The following is an 11,608-nucleotide window of genomic DNA, read 5'->3' as shown; positions in this document are numbered from 1 at the left end:
TCACGAAAAATACCAGAGCAACAAAAAGAAAAGACCAAACGTAATTCCAAAAAGATGAGTTTTATTTGTTTTTAAAAGAGAGTGAGTCCACAGATCTGTAGCTCAGAGGGAGAGAGCTCCACGCTCTGTGGTCACAGTGGCAAAAGCCTCGTGTGCTGATCACATGACCTCACACAGGGCTGTAGAAGTTCAATAGTGTAAGCTGGTGCTGGTCCATGAAGAGCTCTAAAGGTCAGAAGCAGAATCTTTAAATGGACTCTGAATTCAGTGGGGAGCCACTGCAGCTGTATTAGCAGCAGCACCTGTGAGTACCTGGAGGAGGCAACAGGACTTAATTTAGCAAAGTTTCTTAAGTGATCAAAGCAGAACTGAACCAGAGATTTGACATGAACATCCAAAGTAAGGCGGAGTCAAACGTTACCCCAAAGTTCCTGATAGACGATTTCACAAAAGGGGACCGAGAGCTTTGATTATGTTAGGCACAAATCTGTCAGGAGCACATACACCTGCTTCAGTTTTTCCTTCAGCCTTTAATGGGGTCTACAGTTAGAAACGTGGGTGTCTCTGCTCAGCTGATGGGAAGGAGCAGCTGACATGGATGCCTCCAAGGTCAGGCGTTTTTGGCACATTGACCCTTGGACAGACCCGGGACGTAACGGCTGGTTTGAGGAGGCCTCGGGGTCTGACCTGGAGAAGCTGGAGGAGGTGTTGGTTTGTGGTCATTCACAATAACCTGTGAGGTGATGAGCCCATGAGTTTAGTCTGTTCTGACTTCTCCCCCTGAGCAAACATCTCTCAGTGTAGCTGCTAACAGCTCCATAAGTGTGAGGCTGAGGAGAACATCCTTTCAAGTTCTCCGCTGCAGCTCCAGAGACACATGAATGTCTCACATGCAGAAAGATGCATGTCCTGGTCCTTTGACAAGGACTGTGCCAAACTTCACATGGGGGGGGGGGGGGTTGTCAAGATAGCACCATGCCTAACTTTGCAGTGGAAATCCTGGAAAGGTGAAACCACTCCCTGAAGGCCGTCAGCATGAAGATGCACCCTACGCCGTGATGGTCACATGTTCACAGTCAGAATACTTAATCAATTAAAATGAATCACTGAGAAATTATACATGCTCCTCGTGTTATATGTTCCCTCCTGTCTGTCTGTGTGGAGCTCATTACACCGATAATAAACGAGACACAAACAGCTGATGTGCTCTGGTTGCAGCCCCCTAGTGGTCACAGCCTCGAACTACAGCTCCACCTTTTTCAGTGAGAATATTAATCTGTATGATGTCGTTCTGCTAAAACAAATTTAATGAAACAGCATCAAATCACAACAACAGTCGCTTCACTGTGCTTTATGTTGTAAGGTGGACCCTACAATAATGCAGAGAATGACCTTGTAGTACCATATCACCCTATCAGAGCACGTCGCTCTCGCTCTGCAGGCCTACTTGTTGTTCCTAGAGTATTTAAAAGTAGAATGGGAGGCAGAGCTTCAGTTTTCAGGCCCCTCTTCTGTGGATGGATCCACAGCCATGCATCATTATAGCCCCGTGTCCATTAGTACTCGACTCAGAGAATCCAGTGACATCATTAGTATGCAACACGACAACAACAAAGGTGGACGTTGAGGCGATGATGCACCTGCTGCTCAGTCTGTGGCTTTTCGTCTCACTCGGGGACCACAGTTTTGTTTTTAGAGACATTTCTCTCGTTGTCGGGTTCCAAAAATGTCAGTTTTCATTTTCGTGAATGAGAAGCTCTCACAACTCATCGATGACACCACTGACCAGCCAATCGGTGGCATGCAGTCTGACGACATCACATTTTGGTACCTGCTCGGATCACTTGGAACCCGACCGAGCAGGTACTAAAGTAGTAGCAGATACTGTGACCTAATGGGAAACTGTGGCAAACCGTGCCGAATCGATTCGAGTAGGTACTAATGGAAAGGGGCGTGTATATTCCTTTGACCTGCCTCCTTCTGCCCTCCTCCCCTCCCCTTCACAGATGGCTGCCCCACCCTGATCTCGGATCAGCTCGTGGGGGTCGTGTGATTGTTGGGTTTCTCCCGTAGAGTTTATCTTGCAGTATAACGCCCCTCCAGGTGACTGTTGTTGTCATTTGGTGCTTTATAATAAACATGAATCTGCCAGTTCTCCCTGTGCTGACTCAGTCTGCAGCTCTGCTTCTTGAAGTTTCTGTGCTTTTGTCTTCAGTTTGTTGTCCTGATTGTCCAGCCTTACTGTGTCCCTGACATTTTGCTTGATTTTGTGTGTGCAAGCTTCAAACTGCTGCAGTGCCTTTTTATTTCCTGCGTTTCTTCTCAAAGCTTTAATTCATCCATGACTCCTTCCTCTGGAGTCTTGCTGTCGTCCGGCTGCTTTGGCTTAAAGCAAACGGTCTCTGTCTCTGATGTGCTTCCTGTTCACGACTGCCGATACAACACATGGACTTCCAGAAGGTACATGAAGGTGTTTCCCACAAACATTACCAGGAATGACTTCACCTGATAACAGTGCTTTGGTGAAATGAAACACTCACCGCGGGTGGCCCAGACTCTACAAACTGCACGTGTCAGGAAGTTTGTTTCTGGGCCAGAGGCTGGACCATCAGCCCCACGCGGTCTGCAGTCATGCACTGATCTGTTCCCTTACAGTTATCACACAGTACAAAACATTACAGATAATGTAGCGTGAAGCTGAAAGTAAGGCCTGTGCCTTACAGCACACGTGTTCTGGGTGCTGGTTTTCTGTTTGTCAGTGGTTTACTTTCCACTCAGACCTTCATGTGTTTATTTGTGTTTTTCACTTTAATCCCAGTCACTGCAAACCACAGCAGGTTCAGCTTTAGGAAAGAGTCTGGTGTTCCACATTCACAATACACTAATGACTACCAACCAACCAACCAACCAACCAACCAAACAACCAACCAACCAACCAACCAACCAACCAACCAATCAACCAACCAACCAACCAACCAACCAATTAACCAACCAACCAACCAACCAACCAACCAACCATCCAACCAACCAACCAACCAACCAACCAACCAATCATCCAACCAACCAACCAATCAACCAATCAACCTATCAACCAACCAATCAACCAACCAACCAATCAACCAATCAACGAGTCAGTGTTTGTGCTGCTATAATAACCTGAGCTGTTTGTGTCAGTAACTCAGTACTAATTCTGACTTATTATTGTAGTTTTATATCAGCGCTCGAGGAAGTACAAACGTGTTTTTGTTGGACCGATAGAAGAAAAACACAAACATTATCTTCTGGTCTAGAACGTGTTTACAGATTGTAAAGCTCTGCGTGTGTGATCGATCATTCTGATCATTTATTCCCATGTTTCTTGCTTCTGTCCGACATGCTGACAGGGTTTTGGCTGATCTGAAGGACAGTGGATATCCAGAGGCTGTGCTAATGTGCCAGAATAATTAATCTAACTCAAAGCTCAAGTTTGACAATAAGTCAAAGTCCTCAAGGACCATGTCAGAGCTAATAAGGGTTATAAATCCCATACAATCATCTTACCCAGATTGAACCACACAGAGCGGATCAGTTAATTATTAATCTTTCCACATAAAAATCCCAGACTTGAGGTTTTTATCAGATCGTTTCAGCAGAGCTATGACGATGAAGGTGAGCTCAGAACTTCAAACATCTGAAAGATTCACCAGTAATTTGATATTTGATTGGATTAAAAATCAGAATCTTCTTTTTTTATTCTTTTCTTTAAATTGTTGATCTTCACGATGTTTTCATAAAATTGGAGAACGTCAGCTCTGAGGTTGAGTTTGCACTGCTGCTGAGTGACAGTCAGAAATGCAGCAGCTCTACATGATGCTGAAATAACATGAGAATGTCTGTTCCAGCTGCTGTCAGTCCTCCTCCTCCTCCTGGTGCCTCTGCTGAGCAGCTGTGCTCCTTTCCTGCTCCCACTGGACTGCAGCGACATCTACAATGGAGACAGCGGCCGACCCAGCGGCGTGTACACCATCTATCCCATCGGAGCCACGTCTGCTGTCCAGGTAAACCGGAGCTCACTGGAACTGACCTGCTGCACCTCCTGAGCTACAGCCACACCACAAATTCACCAGCTTGTCAAAATATGGGAATTTTCATAATTAAACTATATTCTAATGAGACTATAGAGTAAAATATACTTGTTTTAGTTTAAATGTACATGAAATCTTGTTTTTTATATGAAACAAAACACATTCACATGTGCCTAATAATATGGCCAAATACGGTTCTGATAATCAAACTTCTACTTTTATTCCATAATTAATATAATAATGATAAACCACCCAGAATTAAACACTAGCTATAGTTTGTATAATAATCCCATAATACTGCAGTATTACCACGTTTCACTTTGTCATATTAGTTCTTAAATATTTAAAAGTCTGCTCTGCCGTGAGAGCACTTTATCACTTTAAAACTACACGTTAATTAATTCCAGTTTAGTTGTATCAACATGGCACAAAATCATAATAAAATCATAATCCTGACGAGGTTTGTTTTACAGCCAGAACTCTTAAACTAACGACACACTTACTTCCTGTCCCGGAACAACGCAACAGAAAATGCAAGAAAACCAACACAACAGTTTTCTCTTCAAATGGCTACAAAACAGGAATAAAATGAAAAACATCCAACAATTAAAGGTGACATGAATAAAGACTCATTTACTCTGTGGAGTCCCAAAGAGTGACGCAGATTTAACTCTGTGAAACTGGATTTAATTAATAAGAGCTTAACTTTAACAAGTCAAAGTTAGCCTAGAGTCAAACTAAAGCAGCTAAAGATGTTTGGACTAGAGATGCACGATACCACTTTTTTTTTATGTCCGATACCGATATGAATCTGATATAGTGTGTTTAATCAATAAAACTGTTTTTTTTTATATCTTGCTGCATTTTGTATGAGTTCAAACTGAAGTTTAAAAAACAAACACTAAAGCTATTCTGTTACACCTGTTGTAAAGGCTCACCTTTCAGCACATCCACTTCACCAAATGCACCTTGTTTCTTTTCCTCACCTTTGATTGGGGGTGGTGCTTGGCCTTAATTGCACTCACCTACCCCTCACTTTTTCTTCACTCCCACATGGGGCGGCAGCTGAGAGATAGCAGTCCATGTGTGTCTTTCCTTCCTTTACCCATTATTCAATAAAACGACAAAACCTGTAAATGATTGACTGCTTATTTTCATTCTAATCGGATGAGCCCATGATGATGACTACTTAAACCCTGAACCTTCCTTCCTCCAAAACAATACCTGTGTGTGAAAAACACACTGCACTCAAAATATTTCATAGTTCAGCAAAACTGATCAAATAAACTTAAACCTGCTCCATCCTCCCTATTCTGGTATTTTAAAGAGTACTTAGCAGAAATATTAAGCAACCTAACTAATAGGGCTGCAAACTCCCAGCAAAAAAAAAAAAAAAATAGTGAACCCCCCCCCCCCCTCCACCTCATGATGCTTAATCGACGTAATCAACTTTAATTTGATGCAGTGTGAAAAAAATACACAGAAATAAATAATTTTTCAAGAATAATTAAATAGATTCAACATCTTTCTTCAACAGAACTGCAGACTGCACAGATGGTTCCCAAAGGAAAAAGTACTATAGCTTACTAGGGTATATTAGACTTAACAGTTACTATATACAGTAATGGACTTCTATATATTTTACATCAGATTAAAACTTTGGGTGTAAGATTCAGATAATTATTTATTAAAAGCTCGACATTTTAAATGAGAATAAGAAAGAAAAGTATGTCTTTGTGCCCCCTTTTCCCTGTTCATGCCCTATCGGCCCCCCTGGCTACACTTTGCTAGATCCGCCCCTGCACAGTTACGTCAGCTGTAGAAAAAGATCCTGGTGTAGAAATAATATTAAATAAATTCTAACAACAGCTGATCAAGCTTAAAAGTGCTGCTGTTGTTACGTTTAAACCAAGCACACCATTGTTTTTCTTGTGACATTACCAATAAGTTTGATGTGTCACATGACCCTCTTCCTACTGAAAAAGCAAAAGTTGTATCCAAGATGGCCGACTTCTAAATGGCCACCATGGTCACCACCCATCTTGAGGAGTTTGCCCCCTCACATATACTAATGTGCCACAAACAGGACTTTAATATCACCAACCATTCCCATGATATTATCGTGTATCCATATAAATGACCCACCCTGTAGAAAAATTGTTTGAGTTTGAGTTCATGAAAAATGGGGGCAAAAACAAAAGTGTTGTGTTTATATTTTTGTTCAGTGTATTTAAAATAATATTTTAATATTCTGTGAAATGTATATGAAATAGTTTTTAATAAAATACTTTTACAGTTTAATGATACTAATTTATTTATAATGTCTAATTTATAAAGTCTGAGCTGAGGACTCAATAGGAGGTTAAACTGTGACCAGTTACAACCAGTTCCTGCTGATACTTCTAATCAAACTGATATCAGTATTACACACTGAGATGTTTCATTAGTGTGTGTGTGTGTGTGTGTTTGTAGGTGTACTGTGACATGGACTCACTAAATGGACGCTGGACTGTGAGTATTTGAACTCCCAGCTTATTTTCATTTTGTGTGTAAAATTAAGTTTTATTTATGAACCAAATCACAACAACAGTCGCTTTAATGTGCTTTGTATTGTAAGGTAGACCCTACAATAATACATACAGAGAGAAACCCAACAATCATTTGACCCCCTATGAGCAGCACTTTGGCGACAGTGGGAAGGAAAAACTCCCTTTTAACAGGAAGAAACCTGTGAAAATCCTCACAGTGTTACTGGAGGCCAAGGTAATGCCATCCAGAGTAAGAATCTGGTTAGATACCATATTTCTAAGCTTTTCAGCGCCGAGTACAATAACCTCAGTTTGATCTGAGTTAAGAAGCAGAAAGTTAGTGGCCATCCAAGTCTTTATGTCTTTAAGACATTCCTGCAGTTTAACTAATTGGTGTGTGTTATCTGGCCTCATGGACAGATAGAGCTGGGTGTCATCTGCATAGCAGTGTAAATGTATGCTATGTCTTCTAATGATGCTGCCTAAGGCAGGGGTTGGCAACCTTTAACGCTCAAAGTTGCTGGTGAAATTTTATTTATGCAAAGAAAACATTCTGAACTCTGTAAAAAGACACACTGAGTTGAAGGTCTCCTTCAAATGAAATAAAAACCAAAGTTAAAATATACATGCAGCAAACCACTGTTTTGATGGACACGTGCAGTCTGCATAACTGTCTCTCCTAACAAGACCAGGTTTCCTCCAGAAAGTTTCCCAATTATCTATGAAGCCCACATCTTTGGTGATCACAGTGGTCGTACACAGGAAGGCAGATGATTACGGTAGCAGGTGAATGAGGTGGAACTCCTACTAGGACAAGCAGAGGCAACTGATGTGAACAGCAGTCTCCCTGAATGTCTCCTCCTGAGGAACGAGGAGGTCAGGTGGTGCAGGAACAGGATGGGCGGTGACCAGCATCAGCTCTGGATTTTGAGTCTGATGCTGGAGCAGCAAAAGTGTAGATAGCTCTTAGAGGAGGCTGGAGAATGGGGTCGACCAGTTCAGTAACAGGAACAGCACTGACCCTGGTGTTGATCACAACAAGCTCATGATGACCTGATGGTGGAGAACATGAGGTGGTCGTGTGTGGAGAAAGGATACAGTGCTGTAGAAACAGTTAAAGTGTGTAAAAGACTGTGAATGTACTGTTTGCTGTCATCTGAGAGAAAACCAGAGTTTCTCTGTAACAAGCAGAGAGGAGCAGCGGTGTGGGGAAAACCTGCAAACAGGAGTCTGGCTGCACTGCTGCAGGCTTCCAGATACTCACTGTTGGAGGCTACAAGGAATCAGCCCAGCTGTCTGCACGATGTCCAAACTAAAGTCGCAGGGCGTTAGTGGTACCTGTCTGTGGTTCTGACTAATCTTGAATGCCGTGTATGTCCAGCTGGTTACCCACCTTCTCGTCCCCAGGTGTTCCAGAGGAGGATGGACGGCTCGGTGAACTTCTACAGACCCTGGAGTCAATACAAGATGGGCTTCGGTGACGCTGCCAGAGAGTACTGGCTCGGTGAGCAAAGTGCAAAGCTGAAACTCTGATGTGACTTTGTGGACACATGTTGAACCAGAGAAGCTTCACATATCAGAGACTTGTGCATGTTTCTGGTTGTTTATAGGCCTCGAGAGTCTCTTCCACCTCACTCTGGGGAAAAGGTACGAGCTGCTGGTCGACATGGAGGACTTCAGTGGAAACATGGCGTTTGCCCGTTACTCCTCGTTCTCCATCGATCCAGAGTCCGACGGATACAGACTGCACGTGTCTGGATTCATTAACGGAGGGGCAGGTGGGGAAATATTCTGCTCTGACTCTGAAAGATGAATAAGTGTCAGGTCTTAAATCTGGTTCCTCGTTTAAGCTTAAACTTCCAACAAGTTTAGTTCCAGAGATGTTCCAGCTGTTCCATTTACTGATGATGTCATCACAGCATCATGTGACCTTCGTGCTGTGCAAACAGGAGTCGCTAACCGAGGTCTCTGCTGACTGTTTCCATGGAAACAGATAAAAAGGTTGGAGCTGTATCCCACCACAGATCAGGTGGTGCGGAGACATACAGGATCAGCAGGGAGCTGAACCTGCTTTGAGTCCAGTCTGTGTCATGGCAGAGCCTTCAGTTTTCAGGACTTTTTATGTGAGGTTGTCAGGACCATAGACACAGTTTAACTACTTGGCTTGTCTCATGTGCCTTCAGGGATAAATAAAGCTGGTATCAGCTACACACCAATGAAAATGACTTTAGTGTGTGACGAAGTCTCCCAGTTCACATGAACAAACTGGAGTCTGTCAACCACGTATGATTCAAACTGTGCACCTGCTGGGACAGTGGTGCAGCTGCCCCTCTGTTGGTCTTCTTGGTCTCTTGTGTTCTGGGGGCCTCTGGATGTCTGGAGTCTTGATCTCCTCCATACCTGTTTCATGCCCTGGAGGACGGGGCTGTGGCCCCCCCACACCCTCTAGCAGATCATTACATGAAGGAACCTTTTAAAAACAAGCGCGTCCATGCTCACAGGTGTACACACGGGTGCTCACACACACAAACTACACCCTTTTTGGCTCCTACCTCAAAGCACACTGTGCTGTCGATCTTACGTGCTGCACAATAATGTTTAATATTTAGTATTTACTGTTATTCACATATATCATCACGATGATGTTGTTTATTGTATTACTCTAGTCTTCTTCTGCTTGTTTTCTTTTTTCTTTCTCAACAGGTGATCCAGGTGATTGATGGATGTATTTTTTTGTCTGCTTATTTAGTTGGTTTTTGTTTTTTGCCCTTTATCTCCGTCCCTCTTCTCCACTGTTTTTTTTCCCTCTTTCTTTCTCCCTTTTCTTTCCCCCAGTCAAGTCTGTCCCGTATTCAGCAAGTGAAAATAAAATAAACAATAAAAGGTGAATCAAATAGACCATTACGGCAAAGCTGGGATGGTCAATTTGGTAAAGTAAATCCGTTGGGCATCTTTATTCGCCTTTAGACAATAATTCTGATGCAAAAGAGCCAAACGGGACAGGAAAAAAAACCCAACCCAAAACTGTGCACCTGCTGCTTTTTACTCCCCAGTATGAGTCCAGTCTGTGTCATGGCCCACTGAAAACACTCCCAGTACACATGCAGACCAGTCTGACTGGGATTAGTGGTAATTTTGTGATTGTTCATCTGTGTTTCTGCAGGAGATTCCCTGCGTGATCACAACGGAAAGAAGTTCTCCACATTTGACAAAGACCAGGACATCTGGTCAGGAAACTGTGCAAAATCATATCTGGGGGGGTTCTGGTACAGCGACTGTCACCTTGCAGGCCCTAACGGGGTTTATCGTTGGGGGGCTGATGGTACTATCCATGGTGTTGGTGTGGAGTGGAAAGAGTGGAAAGGTTATGATTACTCTCTGAAGACCATCAGCATGAAGATCCGTCCTGTGCAGTAAATCTGCAGGACAAACACAGCAGAACATTTCGTGTTGATCTCTCTTTTCTCTCCTTTATCATGTAATCCCAGAGAATCTTTAACTTTCAGAGTCAGTCGAAGACGTAAATATTTCAGAAGAGCAGTCAGAGTGTGAGTGAGCAGCTGTCAAACAGCTGCAGGTGGAGTGAAATGATGGACGGAGACCAGTTTGAGCTGATGTAGTTCACCTGTATGAGAGCAGCTGCAATGAACACGTTCCTCCACTAGAGGTCTCTGCTGTTCCTCAGTCTGCAGCTCAGCACACTCAGATTTAACGTCTCACTGACTGTTTGGTGGAGGTCTGATAGCTGGTGTGAATCATTATCTGCTGTATCCTGATAATAAATGAGAAGCAAACAGCTGAGGTGTTCTCGTGGTCTTTGTGTGTTTCTGTCTGGATTCTGGAGCCGCCCTCGCACTACAGCTCCACCTGCTTCAGGGTGAAGACACTGATATTAATATTCAGTATTTCTATACCTAAAGTTACACAACCGGATTTTACTTGTGAGAAGTTCGTACTGAGCTTTTGTCTCAGGTGCCTGTGCAGCACATCCACAAAGTCACTGATGCTGTCATGTTGCAGCCTTGTTCAAAAATGGAGTCAATTCACTTTTCACTTACATTAAAATTGCAGCGCCCCAACACAGGAAGTCTGGATCAGCTCCCTATTTAAAAAGTCCCGTCTCTGATTCTACGAGTATTACCCAGCAGGCAGTGCGGCACTCGGGTGGCGCCAATTCAATTCAATTTATTTATACAGCGCCAAATCAACAGTCACCTCAAGGTGCTTTATATTGTAAGGTTGACCCTACAATAACAGATACAGAGAAAAACACAACAATCATATGACCCCCTATGAGCAGCACTTTGGTGACAGTGGGAAGGAAAAACTCCCTTTTAACAGGAAGAAACCTTTTTTTGTTTCTAAAAACACGATTTACAACCTGAACAGGTGATAAAGTGATAGATCTTTCAGCTCAATTCTAATCTGTAATCAAATGGAAAAGTCTCTTTTTAAAACTTGTTTTATTAGTTTTAATCTTTTAAATTTATGCATCAAGCAAACATTTAATTATCTGCACCATTCTCTGACTGGAAGAAATTAGTTTAACATTTAAACCTATTTTCTGCACATTCCAGCACATAAAATAATTTTTGTGTGTTTACACTCAGTCTTTCAAATAGATGCACCTCATTGTGTGTTGGTGTGGTCACACTGTCACACAGAGGAAATCCAAACGAGCTGCTGCCCCACATGGAGGACTTTCACCGTGTCAGGGTGATGTCTGAGCACGAGAGCAGCACGCTTTCGTATTATTGGAGGGTCTCGACCTCATAAAGAGCCTTGAGGCGACTGTTGTTTAGTGGTCACTGTACATTCTTACTCTGAGCTCTGGGCTCATACGAGCAGCTTCACCTGAAATAAAGTAAAATTAGATTTATATCTGACCTGTCACAACAGAGATCACGAAAAATACCAGAGCAACAAAAAGAAAAGACCAAACGTAATTCAAGAAAGATGAGTTTTATTTGTTTTTAAAAGAGAGTGAGTCCACAGATCTGTAGCTCAGAGGGAGAG

General features: G+C 42.8%; 1 protein-coding gene across 1 annotated transcript; it reads left to right on the top strand.

Annotated features, from left to right (window-relative positions):
- Positions 1–594: 594 nt before the first annotated feature.
- Positions 595–10,388, top strand: LOC146512042 (microfibril-associated glycoprotein 4-like). The gene is made up of 7 exons (XM_085170982.1): positions 595–711; positions 3,630–3,648; positions 3,868–4,037; positions 6,537–6,575; positions 8,000–8,096; positions 8,203–8,370; positions 9,756–10,388. Exons 1-7 carry the CDS (start codon positions 595–597, stop codon positions 10,007–10,009), a joined length of 864 nt encoding a protein of 287 aa, XP_085027108.1. The 3' UTR covers positions 10,010–10,388.
- Positions 10,389–11,608: the final 1,220 nt, after the last annotated feature.

This window comes from Neolamprologus multifasciatus, chromosome 8 (genome assembly GCF_963576455.1).
Source record: "Neolamprologus multifasciatus chromosome 8, fNeoMul1.2, whole genome shotgun sequence".
Classification (NCBI taxonomy): Eukaryota; Metazoa; Chordata; class Actinopteri; order Cichliformes; family Cichlidae; genus Neolamprologus; species Neolamprologus multifasciatus.
Note: the sequence above shows the minus strand (reverse complement) of the source record. Positions and strands in the feature narration are given on the sequence as shown.